The sequence below is a fragment of the Hordeum vulgare genome, chromosome 6H, assembly GCF_904849725.1.
Source record: "Hordeum vulgare subsp. vulgare chromosome 6H, MorexV3_pseudomolecules_assembly, whole genome shotgun sequence".
NCBI classification, from domain to species: domain Eukaryota; kingdom Viridiplantae; phylum Streptophyta; class Magnoliopsida; order Poales; family Poaceae; genus Hordeum; species Hordeum vulgare.
In genome coordinates this window covers 490,771,261-490,788,709 of record NC_058523.1, presented here as the reverse complement: position 1 = coordinate 490,788,709, position 17,449 = coordinate 490,771,261, and the positions used below count along the sequence as shown (strand labels likewise).

Below are 17,449 nucleotides of genomic sequence, written 5' to 3'. Positions count from 1 at the left end.
TTGAGGCCTTGATGAGGGGTGACACACTCTATATAAGTCACCCCTCCTCTCTGGCACAAGGGTTCGCACCCCCTGTATTACACGATCCACACTGCAAGACCTCCCGAGCACTGAAACGTAAGGTTGTAACCTCCACGAGAGGGGCCTGAACTCATACATCTTGCGTACAAGCTTGCCGTCGTTAGGACTCTGCCCTCTCCATTCGTACCCTACACCTCTACTGTCAGGTTTATTTTCACGACACACGGTGCACCTCATTTGTCACTACAGATACACACGACAGATTTGGTCGAAGGTCACTACCTGGCTTGGGCTTCACCACATCATGGCTTCGGATTGGCGTCCGGTGACCTCGGTGAAGGACTGGTGGGTCGATATGGCCAGCAAAAGGGGCAAACATATGAAGGTCATCTCCTCGACGATGCTTGTTAGGTGAGAAGTTTGAAAAGAACGGGATGCATTCTTGAGTGTGAGGCAACCTCAGTGCCCCGACATTGGTGATTATCTTGAACATCAAGGAAGAGGCTAGGCTCTGGTCCTTGGCCGGGGCTGCATACTTGAGTATTGTAAATGCTAATTGTTGTGTTTTACTACAAGACGGATTTTGTCTAAACCTTCTTCCTTAATCAATGAAAATGACAAATATTGTTAAAAAGGAAAAGGAAACCCTCTGATAAGCGTTTTCAGAATAATTGTCCAATAAAAAATAATCAATACAATATTATTTTCGTTTACTCTGCCTCTGTGCCAGCAATGCTCTTCTTCAAGGACTCCACGTCGTCGGCCAGTTCTTTCCTGCTTTCCTGCAGTCGCATTTTGTCCAAGATCATGTTAATTACAGGTTTCCAGCAATCGAAATAGTTCTAGCAACCAGGCGAGCCCGTAATTACTGATAACGCACCTTGAAGAGGAGGTAGCGGTACACGAACCATCCAGTGTAGCCGAGCCCAACAAGCTCCATGATCTTGGGAAGCTGCAGAAATCATTCAACGTGTCAGTACTCAAGTCTGATGAGCGGGGACACGGCGGCGGTCATGTACTCCGTGTGAGCACCGGCAGTCCAGCGTACGCACCAGAGGCAGGGAGTTGATGGCGCCGACGATGACGGAGGAGAACCATACGGCGACGATGGCGCCGCCGGCGTACGTCAGCACGGTGGACTTGTTCTCGACGGCGTCCCACTGCGACAAAGCAAACAACACGGTTGCTCAAGCCGATCAGCTCGCCGCTCTACGTACCTAGCTCAACACTCTGACCTAGCTTGCCGAAGGCTACTGCTCCCCAAATGCAAATATACGTATTCGCGCCTCCCGTTCTGAGAGTATACCTTGGCTTTCAAGTCGTCGACGAGCTCGTCGCCGCTCGCGGCTGAAGTCGAGGTGTCATCGGAGGAGGCCTTCGCCGGGAGCAGAGAGAGCCGCGGTGCATCTTGGAGGCGAAAAGGGGAGAAGTTACGCCGTGGGAGGACAGCGGATGGCGACGCGGCGGCGGCGAAGACGACGGGGAGGCGTGCTCCTGCTCCGCCCAGAAGCGCCGCGGAGTACGCCGTTGCGGCCATGTCCTCACCTGCAAGCTCTTCTCTGGCTCTGGCCTGTGCTGGCACGCTCCTCGTCCTGTGCGTCCCTGGGCCTCTCTTTCCTTTTCCTTGTGTCCCGGCCGGAATTTGATTTGATGCTTTTGCGCGGTGATCGGCCACATGGCAGGATGCTGGGATGTGATTGGCTGGCTGCCTATCTTAGAAATCTGTGGCTGGCCTCAGTGTTTGGTTGGCTGTCTTGTCCCGTACTACATCGGGTGGGCTTAGACCACATTGTTCGTTTTTGTTTATTTGGATTGGCCGAGACACATTGTTCGTTTGTATTTAATAGCAAAAATGCCCGATTGCACCTGGTGAAAAATAAAAAAATTGCTTGGACAGTTGAAAAAATACCGCTCAAACAACTTTGCAAGTAATTAAACAACCATAATAGGACAACATTGTTCGAACAATTAATATTTTTAGTTTGTAAATCTCGTAACTTTTTCAAAGAATATAATAAGTAAACATGGATATTCTCTTGATCTTGAGCAAAGATAACTGAATCGGACACAGGAAAATTCCCCTGTAATGAATTACACAGATACCGACAGCTGAACATGTAATGCATTGCACTCGATGCAGGCAAATTTTTACAACCTGGATGCAAACATCAACCAGAGAACCTAAACTCAAAGAGAAGAAAGTAACTGCATTGAACTGTATTTTTGCACATTATAGATAGATACATGGATAGATAGCTCCGTCGAGAGGCCTTGTCATCCAAATTGCTTGCAGCAACCCATTTGTTTTAGCGTAAACACATGGTGATGCAAACAGTGATATAAAAGAAATGATAGTAACATATAGTCGTTATGCGCCCAAAATAATAATGGTTCACTAAAAACATCAAGATACATCACATCTCTTTGCACATATCACAATGGTCATACCAATCTATGGCATACCGTGCGTGTTTAAAAGTTATAACAAAACACAATAGAAGTACAGACAATAGCAATTCAGTATACTGGAATAAGTAGTGGCTTGGTCCTAGAAATCTATAGTGTGGGCTTTCAAAGTTTCATGCCAAAAGAGTTGAAAAAATGGAAATATGAAAGCAATCAATTGGATCCAATATATTCTAAAGTACCAGCAACTACATCCTTTTTAAATGACTCAACAACATGCAGCTAATATATACCGAGTTGTCACTGTAGAAGTACATAATCTGCATGAATGACAAAAAAGAAATGCACATATGTGCATTAGAATCAAAGTAGCCAAAAGTGAAGCAAGGAGACACTTTATTTTCAAAGGAGGTGAAATTACCTTGGGAATCACTGGCACTACTCTAGTTAAAGCGATAGGAGCATAGGGGCCTGAGCAAAAGAAGAAGAAAGCACAAAAGATTTAGTTAGCAGCCACAGAAGGACAAAGAAAGTAAATTGTACTATATATTGCTAACTATGACAGCAATGCACCATGTTCAACGGCCAGTAAGATACAACATGCCCCGGTTTCTTGTTCTAGGGCCATGAGATAATTTCCTAAATGAACCACGTAATGAAGAACATATCAGAAGCACTAAAACCAATAGAGTTAATGTATATTCCCATAAAACATAAACAAATACACAAATACGCATACATGATGAATGGGCAACTTAATTGTGAAACCTAATTAGATTTAAACTAATAGGGTTGGCCCCATTTGCCAGGGCTAGGGGCACAACCGGCCAAACCCAGGAGGAATAGGAGGACGCGGGAGAGGCCGTGGCGATGAGCTCGTGGCCGGAGGCGAGGATGGTGACGGCAGCTGGTCAGGGTCAAGAATGGTCGAAGATAAAGCGTCCTTTCCCCCTGTTCGATTCATCACTTGGGCAGCTGGGAACCTCGCATGAAGATGGGTAAGGGGAGGTAAGCAGAGAGCAGGTGCCGATGAGCTCACCGTCGATCTTCACGCAGATAAGAGGGAAGAAGGAGCATGGCGACTGGGGCTCGCCGGACCCTAGGATGGCGGCTGGGGGCGCCAGATCTCAGGTGCACGTGGGTCGTCAAGGTAGACGCTAGTGGGTGAGTGGGTGGCCGGTGGTGGCGCCCGACGATGGTATAGAGGGCGGTGGTTGGTGGGGCTCGAAGGTGGGGGCATGGGGGCGTTGTTTAGAAGGCCGGCGGCGCGCAGTGAGGCGGGGCGGGGCAGGAGTTGGCCAGCGGCGCGCGGTGCGGGGCTGGAGGTGGGTGGGGGCGGTGCGGGGCATCTCGAAGCAGAGAGTTTTTCCCCTTCGTACCGATTCGATTTGGACCGCGGGTTGAATACCTAAACTCTTAGGGGCCTTTCTGCAAAACTGGCGTTACGGGTTTTTCGATAGAAGCAATAGTCTCTTTATTATTAGGTATTTAATTCTATAAATGGATCGGCTAGTCCACCGAACGCATGCCTCAACCGAAATTTTAAACCGAGACTTAAAAGAAGACTGCCCAATCTTTAATAATTAAATATAATTAAACATTAAAACGTCGGTCAAAAGCTTGTCCAAGTCCACATAAACTTAATTAAATATAATTAAACATTATAAAAGTCTCTCCCGCATGGCCTGTCCTAGGCCTCGATGTCCTCATCCTCGTCGGGGACGGTGAGATTGATGAGTTCCAGCGTCGGTCGAGTCCAGGAAACACTGCCTCGCAGGCCTAAGCGGTGTCTTACGGTGGCAGCGGTGGCGGCTGGGCGCAGGCTACCAGGCTCGCTCCTTCGCCTCCCTCTATCGACGCTCCTCCTCCTCCTACTGCATCCAGCGATGCTGCAGCATCATTTGCGCCTCAACCTGGGCACGCTCCTCTACCAACGTGCGTCTTCTAATGGAGGAGATACACCGCCTCCTGCTTCGGCGTGGCGCCAAGCCAGATGGAAGGTGCGGACACCCACTCCCGGAGCTGGCCTTTCCACTCGTAGCGCTTTGGCTGGCGCTCCTCCGCCTCGACCTTGGGCTCGGGAAGCGTCGGCGGAGGAAGAGGTAGGACGCAGTCGCCCGCCGTCGACAGCGCGAGGGCTTCCTCGAGGCCCTCCGAGTGCGCGTCCTCGTCGTGTGTGCTCTCCTTGATGGCGTAGGCCACTGTCTCCTCCAGGGCGGCCTGGTAGACAGCCTCCTCCTCCTGCTCCTCTAGATTCACCTCAGGAGGCGACGATGGGACGGTCGGATTAAGCTGGACGCTATGAAGGCGCTCCAACTCGTGCTCCATGGTGAACCAAACCTCCCTATTTGGGGGGTCAAGCGCATACACTTAATGCCGATGTTGCTCGGGAGTGAGCTGCTCGCGCCGTCGGCGCACCTCCTTCGCGTGCGTGCGTGCAGACCGGGGCACCGCTGACGCGGGGATATGGTGTGGGTCCAGATGCCAACCATGAGGAAGGTTAACATCTGGGTAAGGGAGGGCTTGCATGTACTGCCAGTGCCACCGTGTATAGGCGATCGCGCTCCTGCTGTGGCGCACCGCGACGAGGTGACACCGGCATCCGGGACGAGCTAGCGTCCGGGGTGAGCTTGCCCCTGCCCTTGCTGAAGAATCTCGTGGCGGACGATGGTGCGGGTTGGCTAGGATTAGGGTTTTTGGTCATCAGCGGGGGAGCAAGTGTGGCCAGATGAAGACGGGAAGGAGAAGTGGATGAGGTCGGCCCCATCACATGTTTGGATTTAAAAGGATGAGACCGGCGGTTTCCAGCCACTGCCAGGTGGGGCCGAGGTTGGTGGTCGTGTTTAGTACGACCGCGGGTGGTGGTTGTGTGGCCGAGAGGTGGACCCAAGGTGAACACGGTGAGGGCATGGGGCGCGTCCGTTAAATATCCGTGAAAACGCAAATTCGGCCTAAATTTAAGTCTTAAATGGATCGACGTGGACATGTGACGGTTTGACGGACATGATTTAGATTTACATCGGCGTGTTGGGTTACATTTTTTATCCGTGACGATCTAAATAGACGCGCGTGAACGAAATGGATCACATGATTGTAGTTGCTCTTACGTCATCCATGCAAGTTGCAACGGCGGCCGGCAGTCGCCGTCCGAAGCTGGCCCACGTGACCATGTACGCCTGCCTTTGCGTGCAGACAGTACATGCTGGCTTCGCGTGCACAACAGCATTGCCGTTGCACGAAACTTTCATTGCGCGTCATCACAAACGGTCCCCCCTCAGCTGGACGCACGGACACGCCCCGCGTTAAAAGATTCATCATATCATGCTTGCATTGCAGTGTCACTTCCAGTAGTAACCACATAGTCGCCGGATCAATCGCATACGCTCGAGACGAGACCGCCGGCCTATGCCATGGCCGTGGGCGCGGCGAGCAGGCGGTACATCGGGCCCCTCCTGTGCATCAACCTCGTCATGCACGCCGCCGTCCTCGGCATCTCCGGCTGGTCGCTCAACAAGTTCATCGACCGCGAGACGCACCGCCGTACGTACGCCTTGGTCGTCTAAACATCGTATCCCTTGTGTTTGGCGGGTGAGGTTGTTAATTAACGTACGTGGCGCGGCATGCAGATCTAGGGGGTAACACGGCGACGGGGTACCTGCTCGTCTTCTCGCTCATGGCGGGGGTGGTCGGCGCCTGCTCGGTGCTCCCGGCCCTGCTCCACGTCAGGGCGCCCTGGCACAGCGAGAGCCTCGCCGCCGCGGCCTCCACCGGTCTCGTCTCCTGGGCGCTCACCGCCCTCGCCTTCGGGTACGTTCTCTTCTACACCCAGCTCCAAAATGCAATGTATCCCTCGCCATCTGCTACTGCTAGTACGTACGTACGTAACTCACAGTGCTGTGCCATCTTTTCCTTGAACATCTGCAGCCTCGCGTGCAAGCATATCACTCTAGGGAACCGAGGAAGGCGCCTGGTACGTTTATCCGTCTATCCGTGTATATTTTCTGCCTCTCACCTTCGGTGATTCTTCTACTCTTCTTACGAGTTATGTGTTCGTCTTGCTAGCAGAGGACGTTGGAGGCCTTCATCACGATCTCGACGCTGACACAGCTCTTCTACCTGCTTCTGCTGCACGCCGGCGCCTTGAGCGGCGTGCTTGGAGTTGGACAGGCGTGCGGGAACCAGGGCGAGACCTGCTGCCGCGAGATCGCTCGAGCTCGCGGAGAGCTCGGCGCGGACCATAAGAAGGCGGGAGGGGATCCGCCGCCGGATGCATGACCAACACTACCGGAAACCTGAATTGCCCCGACTGCCGACAACTGTATCGAGTGCAGTGCATTGTATAGTAACTAAGTAGTAACTAGTCATAGTGGGGAGTAACTAAGTAGTAACATCAACGCCACGTGGGCAAAAAATCTGACGTGGCAAGTATTTAATGTGGAGAGAGATGGTAGTGGTAACATAGCTAGTTACCATCACATCACATATTTCAATGCACTATGTGTCTACAACCTAATAAATGTTTGTTTGCATGACACCACATGTATGTTACTCCCCACTATGAAGGTAGTAATATAGACTAATAACAACATCATGTTACTACTCTTAGTTACTCCCCACTATGAGCAGCCTAAGCAATTTACCAAGCGCAGGGTGGCACACTCGGCACAATAATAATTTATGTGCATTTCTGTAGGCAATTTGTAAATAAATAACACTCAGGACAATAGGGATACATGTCATCTGAGACGCGGGTGTTCTTCTTTTATAATCAATTTTAGAAAAAGGAGGAATTACCATCTGAGACGCAGATGGTGGAGACACATAAGGACTTTATCTACCAAACAAGTGGTTTGATCTTCGACGGGAACCCTATCAATTTATTTATTTTTAATCATGACTCTACAACGAATACTAAAAGTAATAAAAAATTATATCTAAATTTGTGAGCCTCCTAGCAATAACTATAAGCACTAGAATGAGTTGAAGGTGCACTGCGGTTAAATATCTTTAGTGTTTGAAGAATAAACACTCAATCCACGATATATATTTTAGAGTATCCATGGTCGTACTTGACAAATCGCACTAGCCGCTAGGGCGTGACCAAGTATCATAGTTCCTCAAATGTCCTGCTGGACAAACATACTTTTTATATCAAAAATCATCCATGCATCCCCATTATATACACATACCCATCACCAATTCAACAATGAAACAAAGCAAAATGAACCACAATTTAGCATCGAAACATACGGAAAATGAAATTCAACGTTCAGGCCGCGTTTGACCGACATGACGAATCACTTGACGGGGGCGATCCGAGCCTCCTTTGCTATAGCAGCGGCCACTCTCGCGCCCCTTGTACTCACTACGTAGATTGATCTCCTTCCTTGCCTCGGACCATTTCTTGCCTTCTGTCGAAAAAGGGTTTCCCCCGCTTTGTATTACAAAGCAACCAACCGATACAGTCAACAGCAGGTGCTGGGGCGGAAGCAGCACAATCACACTCAAAAGAAACGAAAGAGAAACATCAAGAGAAAAAATGCCGACAACGACGGATCAACGGAAACGATGACGCTTCACGACCACTGCGTCCACCGAAGATCTCCTACCAAGCTCCAAGGCTCCGAAGTACCGGTATCAATCAACACCTTCAAGAAGGACCGCGACGATGACGACGCTGCTGCCAAGGGTTTCCCCGGGTACTTGACAAGGCAAGAGGAAGGGTCGCCCCCGACGCCCTCCAGGAAGGTCCGGCGGCACCCACAAGCGTCACCGCGTCGGTGTCGGCCAGGCTGACAGGGGTTTCCCCCGATCCCAGCCTTCACCTCGGATGCTCCAGAGCCTGCCACCAAAGCGACCACCATCTTGCGCCACCGCGGTCATGAAGCCTCCACGCCGTCTCACCACGGCACCATGAAGTGAGGCCTGCACAACGGGGAATAGGAGCCGGGACTAGAGGCCACAACACCGTCGGCACGCGGGAGGGTACAACCTCCACCGTCGACGACGGTAGCCGACCGAGCACAATAGCAGGAGCATACCAGGCCCGTGGGGCCCACAGGCCCGGTCAGGCTCTCCACGCCCGTAAAGCTCCCGCCATCACGCTGCAGAAGGCGCGCCTTCAACGTCGCCGCCCCCCGTTTGAGCTGCTCCTCCTCCTCACCACACACACGACGATGAAGCCACGCCGGGTGCCGGCCTGCTAGGACCCAGATGGGGCCCACAGGGCCTAGATCTGGGCCGGGGGTGCGCCACCGGCCAACCTGCGTCACCACGTCGTCTCATCACCAAAGGGCAACACCACCACCTCACGCGTCGCCGGCCACTGCTGTCGGGTCACCGGACCATCGTCGAGCCGAGGAGCACCGCCGCCGCCCCCATACCCCCGGCAAGGGGGCGCGCGGGGGGACAGGCAGTCCCGCCGCCGCCAACACCACCCGGCCAAGCGCCGGGGGAGGCCGTCGGCGGCAGCAGGGAGGGAGGGAGGAGGAGGGAGGCCGAAGAGGGGCGGGGCTCGCGCCGCCCCGGCCACCTCCCGGATCCAAGAGGTTTGCTTTGGCCAAAATTATTCTCAAATCGTCTGTGTCTCAAGCAAGTTGTAACCTCTTGAGCTGTATCTCCTATTTCTAAATAGCCACAACTCACTAGCTATTTTTTCTAGACATGCAAGTATGTCACATGAGCAACTTATGCATTTAAATCATAAATCACATTATTTTTTTCATTACTCTATGCATGCAAGCACCACATCATTAATTCTTGCATGTTACTCTTAAGTTACCTTTTGCATTATATTTTGTATTGACAATATATATGTTGGTCGCATGTACCATACGTATATAGTTCACATTCATATTTTTGTTAAAAATGACATTCCTGTTAATGTATTTTTTTTCTCTTTTTATACTCTTTATATTTCATTTTCATTTGTAAGCTTACATTCGCTTTTCATAAGTTATAGATGTTTTTTATGAACCTTCATGATTCTTGTAGCAAGTTTTCCTTATACTCTTTATATTTCATTTTCATTTGTAAGCTTTTCGCTTTCCATAAGTTATATATGTATTTTAGCAACTTTTATGATTATTTTAGCAATTTTTCCGCAACAATGCGTCGGGGCATCATCTAGTTGTTTTGAAAGTTGGGGCTTCTCGAGCTCCCATTTGACACACACCTCTTGCTTCTCCAAATATATCTTCTTCCTTTTAATTTGTAACTTACTGTTCACCATCTCTCGGTCCTAATTCATACTATCATTTTGCGTATCCAACATGACTGCGTACCTCTCCTCTTTCTTCTCCTCTCTCGTGAAAAAATGACCATTCATGTACTGAATATTTTAGATGTCGCGACGTCGCGGGTGACCCTCCTCTAAAATTTCTCCCTCTTCATCATCTAAGCCAATGGATTGTTGAGAGTTTGAGCCACCGTCTTTCTTCATCCTCTCGTTACGTGGATCACTCAACTTTACATCTTCGTTGGCATCATCATTGATCATATCAAACAGTTTATATGCCATTTGGTCTGAAACCCAACATGTGAGCTGGCAAAGCGGACTCGTTGAATAGAAGATCATGAGGCCAATCATATTTCACATGCAGCGACCTACCATGTACCCCGTATAGTTGTTACATACATTTGGACCAACCCAACCAGCAAGACTCATCTCTCCAGTTTTGGAAATGTTGTACTCCCTCCGCCCCAAAATAAATGACTCAACTTTGCACTAAGTTTGTATTATAGTTAGTGCAAAATTGAGTCACTTATTTTGGGACGGAGGGAGCATAACCGTTTAAGACCGTTATTTTGTGTTCCTTTCACTTTTTTCTACCTTTTAATTTTCCTTTTATTTTAAAACTCATGAATAATATATACTCCCTCCGTCTCAAAATAAGTTTCTTAAGTTTACTATAACTTTGTACTAGAGCTAGTATAAAGTTAAGACAGTTATTTTGGGACAGAGGGAGTATATGTTTTATTGTGAGAACCTTTCTGAAGTATTTTTTGAGGTTTTTGAATATTTTCCGATTCAGCGAACATTTTATAAATCCATGAACATTTTCTATATTTTATGAATATTTTTGAATTCAGGGACATCTTTTGAATTTTTCAATAATTAATTTTGATACCCGAATATTTTTTGAATTTTACGTATATTTTATCAATTCATGAACATTTTTAAAAGGTCACAATTTTTTTCAACAATGCCAACAAAATCAAATTCACCAAGATTTTTAAAATTCAGTAACATTTTCTCTAATGTCGAATATTTGTTTGAATTAATGATTTTCTTAATTCATGGATGCTTTTTGAATTCAAGAATATTTTTGAATTTAGGAAAAAAAATCAAATTCGTGAACTTTTTCAAAGATACAAACATTTATTCAAATTTGCAAACATATTTACGAATTTATTAAAAATTAAATTCATGAATAGTTTTTCTATTCATATTTTTTTACCAAATGTTTTGAAAAATAATTAAAATCGGAACTATTTTTTGAAATTACGTAAAAAATATTCATGACCCTTTTACGAAGTTATGATTTTTTTAATTGGCGAACATTTCTTGAAATCCGCAAACATTTTTTGTATTCCGGAACAACTGTTTCAAAAAAAATGTTTGAATAGAAAACGAACCGAAATAAGGAGAAAATTATAACCTGGTAAATCTCCCTCTCTGAGTGGTTTTGCTCATTTGATAGATTTGAGAGGGGTTTTGTAGTTGGGGAGGCTAGGGGAGTGTACTTTTTAAACCGATCAGAAAAAGTTTGGGGCTCTACCTCAACATTTTAAACCCTTTTTGGACTGGGGCCCGCCTGCAGCCTCGTGGTTGGCCCAATTCGGATGTTTGCCCCTTCTGCAAGATGCTTCCGTGATAATAAATAATGCTGTGCGAAAAAGAAAAAGAAAATCCCCTCCTGGCTCCCTCCTCTACCGGTAACCCTCGCCGGCCAGTCGCCGCCGCCATCCCCCACCAGCCGCCACTCCTCGACGCAGCCGTTCCACGCCGCGCCAATCCCCGACTCCCTGCCGACCCGCGCGCGCTCCCCGGCCATCCGCTGCGCCGCCCGCATCGTCGCACTCCCGCCGTCACCCCTCGGCTACCTCCGGACCCCCGTTGCGCCTGGTCGTTGTGCCGACCTGCCGCTGCTGACTCCCGCGCCCGCGGCCGACTGCTCGATCTCCTCGACCCGCATCTGCTAATCGACACCGATCCGTGCTCCTCCATCCGTAACCCGGTAAGAAACTAGATCAATGTCCTATGTCCTAATGCCATGATATTTCATAATGCATTTGAGCTGCCAGTTACTAGGTGCGTTACTTTGTCATCGTATGATTGTATTCTAGGTCCAGTTTTTTGTCATCCAATGTGGAGAAATAATGATTGATCTGGTACAGCGTGGCCAAACTGTTTTCTCATGTCCTTAGCTAGCAAGAGAAGGAACAATTTCTCATGTTTCAGACAAACATCACTTGAGATTTGCACTGGGTATAGTTTTTCTGTGTACAATCGAATTTCTTATAAACGGTACATCTTGCACCGTTAGGTTTGTGTACCTCTTATTATTCTGTAAATCGGTCTTCAGAGCATGCTCTGCATTGCCTTATGTAGTTTTCTCCATGTTTCATCAAGTGGCATGTTAACAGCTTGCTAGTTTAGGATATGTAATCGTGGTGTTTGTATTGACTAGTTTAAGAAGAGAAGGAAAGTTTATTAAGTTTTATTGGGGTGTTTAAGTTGCATTTGATGGATTACTTTGAATTCTGAAATAAATGGGAAGCTCTACCATTCCACTGTGCTATAAAGAAACAATAATCCTTGCGTTATCAGGCATCAAAGAAATAAGCAAAGAAAAGGGAAGGTTAACCTCCAGAACAGATCTATCCCGAAAACGTCACAGCACCCGTTGCCCTCGTACCACCCATGACTATCCCCTCCGTAACCTATGTCGTGACAACTTAGACCAGAGTCGGGTTTCGGTCCTGGGATCTACGAGTACAGTTTGCATGTAGAAGAAACTAGGTACCTATGGCCGTGGAGATGATTGAGCGGCAGGGCTTATGGTATCGGGGAGTAGAACTTAGATGATTGGGCGGCACGGTTTATGGGATCTGGGAGTAGAACTTAGTCTGGGAGGACGAACAGGGAGATAACAAATTGATAAAAGACGTTGCGATCATTTGGCACAATTTTTACTTTTTCTTTAAATACATGACCTTTATTTAAAGTTGTTGACGGGGATTCTCTACGTGTTGTTTTATGCCCTGCTCGATATGCACTTTTTATTACTTTTTCTTTTATTTGTACATGTCAAATTCCACTGTTTCCAATCTCTTAGTTTCAATATGTTACTGGCAGATAATTATTTTGGTTATATATGACTGTATATTTTCCTTGGTACTTGATTGGGTCAAAACTGCTGGTGCAGCATTGCAGCAATGCTCTAGAAGTCGTACCTTCACCTCTGATCCCATTTTCTGTTTAAGGTGAATTGACCATCATTAAAAATTGTCACGTGGAACTATTACATTTCTACAGTTCTTTTCTTTATGGACTAGTTGGGGAAGGAAATTCTTATGACCATTTAGGAGCTGACGCCGGTGAATGTTTAGTATTTTAAGTGTGTAAACATGCAGTTATTCCTGATATAATCGATTATATGTAGTTTTACATGATGAAGATAATAGAGTTTCCATCTGTAAAAAATAGCGGAGTTTCTAAATTTTGGTCAAGAAAAATAGTCGGGCTTGCAATTCAGCGAGCATTGTTAGCGGCATTTTAAACCTTGACTATAGGTTGAAATGTGTTTTCCCATGATTGTGATGCTATAACTAGTAAAAAGTTGGACTGTTGCATTTTCCCCAGAATGATGTAGGGCTCCAAGCTTCACAAATGAGCATGCACGGTTTCATGAAGCTTTTGTCAGATTTCATTTCATAGAATAATTGGCTGTTTAGTATTCAAATGAAATCGTTGGATCATGAATTCGGTTTTGGTAACCTTGCAAGATAGGTTACTAGCAGATCTGATTGATTCTTTTATTGCATTCGCCCAATCCTACTGGAATCTCATTGGGGTCAGTAATATCAGAGGTGGTGCTGGCCAAAAAGCAGGGATGGCGGGGGCTCAGTAGTGGATGGGGCCTGTGGTAACAAGTGGCCGCGGTTGCTAGCATGGTATTCTTGAAAGGTGACATATTAGAGAATTTAAAGGGTTGAGGGGAGTGTTAGGACAGAGAGATTTTCTCACTGCTTGATATATAACACAGCTAGGCTTATATACTCCGAATAGGGACCCTGCCTTCCTGAACAGGACTAGAACTCGTTCAGTCATCGGCGCCTTGGTAGCCACCTCTCCTGGCACGTGTCTTTTATTTTTGTCGTGGTAGAGTCCTACTGGACTACAATGTACTCCCTCCGTCTCAAGATAAGTGTCGCTGATTTAGTAGAACTGTAAGTGTAAAGTTGTAATAAGTCCGCGGCACTTGGTTTGGGACGCATGGAATATGAAACAACTGAGCGGCAACATCCTAACGTTGGGAATTCTTATCCATAATGACCAAACATACGAGGGTGGAATCTAAAGACATGAATCGTTATTACACAATGCCAGTAAACATAGCTTCTGTTATTTTCTTCTGGAAGTAGTTCAATAATAAATATGTGTGATTTAGCTTTATGTTTGGATAGAGTAGTGTGTTTCTGCAACATGACAGTAATCATTTTGCATCATTTTTTGTTTGACCATGTTTATTTACATCCTTTGTCGAAATGCATGTACATGACCCTTGTATCATCGGTATCCAGGTTTTCTCGCAATGGGGCTCTTCGGTAGCGGCTTCAAATTTCTGGCGGGAGTGGGATGTGGTGTCTATGTGGCTCAGAACTACAACGTTCCAAATGTCAAGAAGCTGTTCAACACGTATGTTTTCCTGGCCAAGCACATTGAGGAAACATACCGCAAGCCAAAGAAAGACGACAAAGACGACTGATTATCGCGCCCCTGGCGAAAAGAAGTATACTCTGACATGACAGAAGCGTGATCTTCAAGAGCTTAAAACTACGACGGATCATAGTGGGTAGCTGTGAAATTTGTCATGGCAATGTTTGTGGATATTTATGATGAAACCTTAGTATTTTGATTGAAGTAGGAGACAAAGGTATGCCAACATCCGATCCATATATTATGGCACTAGTACAAAATTCATATCGTAATAAATGGCACATTTTGTGTCGTTATCTTCCCGTGAGTGCCCGATTTGCTCTCCCTTCCTGGTTACTAGTCCAGATTTCTATGAAGTCTTGGGAGCCATATTCGAATTATCAGGGATTATGGCCCTGTTTCTTTAAAAAGTCCTAGGATATTTTTTAGTTTCAACTAAAAAGTCCCTAGTCCCTATCCGTTTCTTTCCAGGACTAGAGGTCATTAAATGACCAGCAAAAAGCATTACTCCCTCCGTCCGGTAATAAGTGTACTTTTTTCTTTTTTGTCAGTCAAACTAGTTGAAATTTGACTAACTTTATTGAGAAAAGTGTTGGCATTTATGACATCAAATTAGTATCAATAGATTTGTCTTTACATGAAGTTTTCAAATATATCATTTTCATGCCATATATGTTGTTACTATTTTCTATAAAGTTGATCAAATTTTAAAAAGTTTGACTAAGTATAAATCTATATGTACACTTATTTATGAACGGAGGGAGTACATTCTAGTAATGTACTAGAAGTTATTAAATGACATGCTAAAAGTAGGGGCACTGTTGAAAAAAGTGTCAAAAGTTTTAAAAAGACCCTTTCATAGGGACTTCTTCCTTTAGTCCCGAATACCCCATTTTAGTCCTTAAAAGTCTCTCATGTTTCTTTCACATGAGACTAAAAGGGAGTTTTTTTAGTCCCTACAGCAAAAAGTTCCTGTAAAAAAACACCCCCCTAAATCGCGATAGCTAGCCGCATCTAGAACAATTGCAGTTGGTGTAAGCATTAATAAGCAAGCTAAAAGCTTCAGTCGAAAGCTTTGGATCGATCTGATCTGAATGTGGTTAACAACAAGTAAGTGCCACTCTGGTCTCTAGATGACCCTGACGGCGATCTTCATGTTGGCCTTGCAGTGCCCGCGCACGGTGCAGACGAAGTAGTGCATCCCCTTGACCAGCCTCACCCTGTCGTGCCCGCTGCGCAGCGCCCTTTTGCCCTTGGGCACCACGCAGCTCCGGTACGCCGCCGCGTCCACGGCCGCCACGTCGTGCACCGCCCCGTTGTACTTGAACTCTGCACGCACACACACAAGCGCATCGTGTCACGAACGAACGTATCCTACTCCTACATAAAAGCTAGCGAGCAGTGGCAACAGCAATGAACTCACCGAGCACGTCGCCGGCGCGGAAGGTCCTCCCCTTGGCCCACCCGGCGACGTTGAACTTCCAGCCCCCGTAGTCGCCGACCGTGTACTTCGCCGCCTCGGCGCTCGTCACGAGCAAGCCGAGCAGCAGCGCCGCCGCCGCGGCCGCGCCGCTCCTCGCACTGCCTCTTCCCAGAGCCATGGACGCACTACTAGCGACAGTGACACTCAAGTTTGAACTGGCTCACAATATCGAACGAGTTGCCGGTTGCCGTGCACCGGCGTGCCCTCTTATAGCGCGCGCCGAGCTAGCTAGGCACGAGTGTTTAGTGGCTGGCAGTAGTGTTTAGCAGTGCGCGCGGGTGGAGTTGTCAGGTGCGCGTGGATCCGGCCGCCGCTCCCGCTCCGGCGTTGGCAGGTTGCGGGTGATTTGCTTTGCTAGTCGGTGGCGGGGAGCGGAGGAACGCACCGAAAAGATGAGCCCTCCCAGGAGTAGAATAGCAGGCATGCCTCTGATGATTTCGGCGTGCGCCCTGTGTGCAGGCCTTCCTTCCCCGTCCAAATCTGAAACTGGAAAGTGAAACAAAAGGTGGCGGTGCCCGTCTTTGGCGCCACCGACGAAATTACACGAGTGTTTCTGCACCCGGATTACCTGATTACTTTTACTACCCCAACTTGATTACAAGTTTACTCACTTTCAAGCCTCCTTTGGTTTGGTTTGGAGAAATCTTGTAGGATTTCTTTGGAGCCATTTGGTTGGCAGGAATAGAATTCTATTGCTATAGAGGAGTTCTTTCTATCTTTCACATTTCATAGGAAAATAAACATTAGCTGATAAAAAAAGGGAAGTAAACATTAGTCTAAACTCAATAAAAAAATATGATGTGAACTAAAGAGTGTTTTCTTTTCTAAGCCTATTCAAAGGATTTGAGATACATGCATCTAATTTTCTATGACTTTTCTATTTCTATTATTTTTCTATCCTACTAGAAGGGTTGGACGCGTTTTGTTGTGTTGTCGGTGTTATTGGATTTATTTAAAAAGTAATCACTCTGTTTTTAAAATATATAAGGTATATTACTTTATTGAAAAGCCAAAAATATAATCACTAATTATTATTTTACTTCATATCCAAAATATTTAGTACGTACCAATCGGATTAGATATGTATGGATTCGTTTACTTGGCACACATTCATTACATTTTTTAGTACGTATATACCCAGAATATTTTGGTACGTAACACATTATATTTTTTGTGCATGTCTAGACCCAGAATATTTCGTACATACCCGTTAGATTATGTATGTATGGATTCACCACACATTATATTTTTTGTGCATGTCTAGACCCAGAATATTTCGTACATACCCGTTAGATTATGTATGTATGGATTCACCTATTTAGCACGTATGCATTAGATTTTTGTGTAGGTATATACCCAGAGTACCCAATATGTTTTCTTGTATGTGCATACTCATCGTATTTACATACCTCAACATGAAATTGAGTATTACCCTGATAAAATAAATACATAGAATTGTATGTGGGTACACGTAACATACATTTCTAAAACTAAAAAGAATCATGGATGGGCCTATGTACGTAGGAAAAGAAATCATGCATGGGTATCATATATTCCTACAAGTAAAATAATAATTAGGATTTTATTTTGTATTA

General features: G+C 46.4%; 4 protein-coding genes across 5 annotated transcripts; 2 read left to right on the top strand and 2 right to left on the bottom strand.

Annotated features, from left to right (window-relative positions):
- Positions 1-602: 602 nt before the first annotated feature.
- Positions 603-1,639, bottom strand: LOC123402356 (protein CURVATURE THYLAKOID 1A, chloroplastic). The gene is made up of 4 exons (XM_045096274.1): positions 1,328-1,639; positions 1,074-1,181; positions 902-973; positions 603-803 (listed from the first exon to the last, which is right to left on the bottom strand). Exons 1-4 carry the CDS (start codon positions 1,556-1,558, stop codon positions 732-734), a joined length of 483 nt encoding a protein of 160 aa, XP_044952209.1. The 5' UTR covers positions 1,559-1,639; the 3' UTR covers positions 603-731.
- Positions 1,640-5,686: 4,047 nt separating this feature from the next.
- On the top strand, positions 5,687-6,959 carry LOC123402353 (membrane protein PM19L-like). The gene is made up of 4 exons (XM_045096268.1): positions 5,687-5,967; positions 6,054-6,234; positions 6,352-6,397; positions 6,493-6,959. The coding sequence occupies exons 1-4, from the start codon at positions 5,838-5,840 to the stop codon at positions 6,700-6,702; spliced, it is 567 nt and encodes a 188-aa protein (XP_044952203.1). The 5' UTR covers positions 5,687-5,837; the 3' UTR covers positions 6,703-6,959.
- Positions 6,960-11,317: 4,358 nt separating this feature from the next.
- LOC123402352 lies at positions 11,318-14,678 on the top strand. 2 transcript variants are annotated; one of them, XM_045096267.1, is made up of 3 exons: positions 11,461-11,666; positions 12,858-12,915; positions 14,236-14,678. In XM_045096267.1, the coding sequence occupies exon 3, from the start codon at positions 14,247-14,249 to the stop codon at positions 14,418-14,420; it is 174 nt and encodes a 57-aa protein (XP_044952202.1). In that variant the 5' UTR covers positions 11,461-11,666; positions 12,858-12,915; positions 14,236-14,246; the 3' UTR covers positions 14,421-14,678. The 2 variants fall into 2 exon arrangements, with proteins under 2 accessions (XP_044952201.1, XP_044952202.1); XM_045096266.1 differs by lacking the exon at positions 12,858-12,915 and having other exon boundaries at positions 11,318-11,666.
- A 512-nt stretch (positions 14,679-15,190) lies between these two features.
- Positions 15,191-16,615, bottom strand: LOC123402351 (chemocyanin-like). Its single transcript, XM_045096265.1, has 2 exons — positions 15,795-16,615; positions 15,191-15,700 (listed from the first exon to the last, which is right to left on the bottom strand). The coding sequence occupies exons 1-2, from the start codon at positions 15,970-15,972 to the stop codon at positions 15,501-15,503; spliced, it is 378 nt and encodes a 125-aa protein (XP_044952200.1). The 5' UTR covers positions 15,973-16,615; the 3' UTR covers positions 15,191-15,500.
- Between the last annotated feature and the right edge of the window lie 834 nt (positions 16,616-17,449).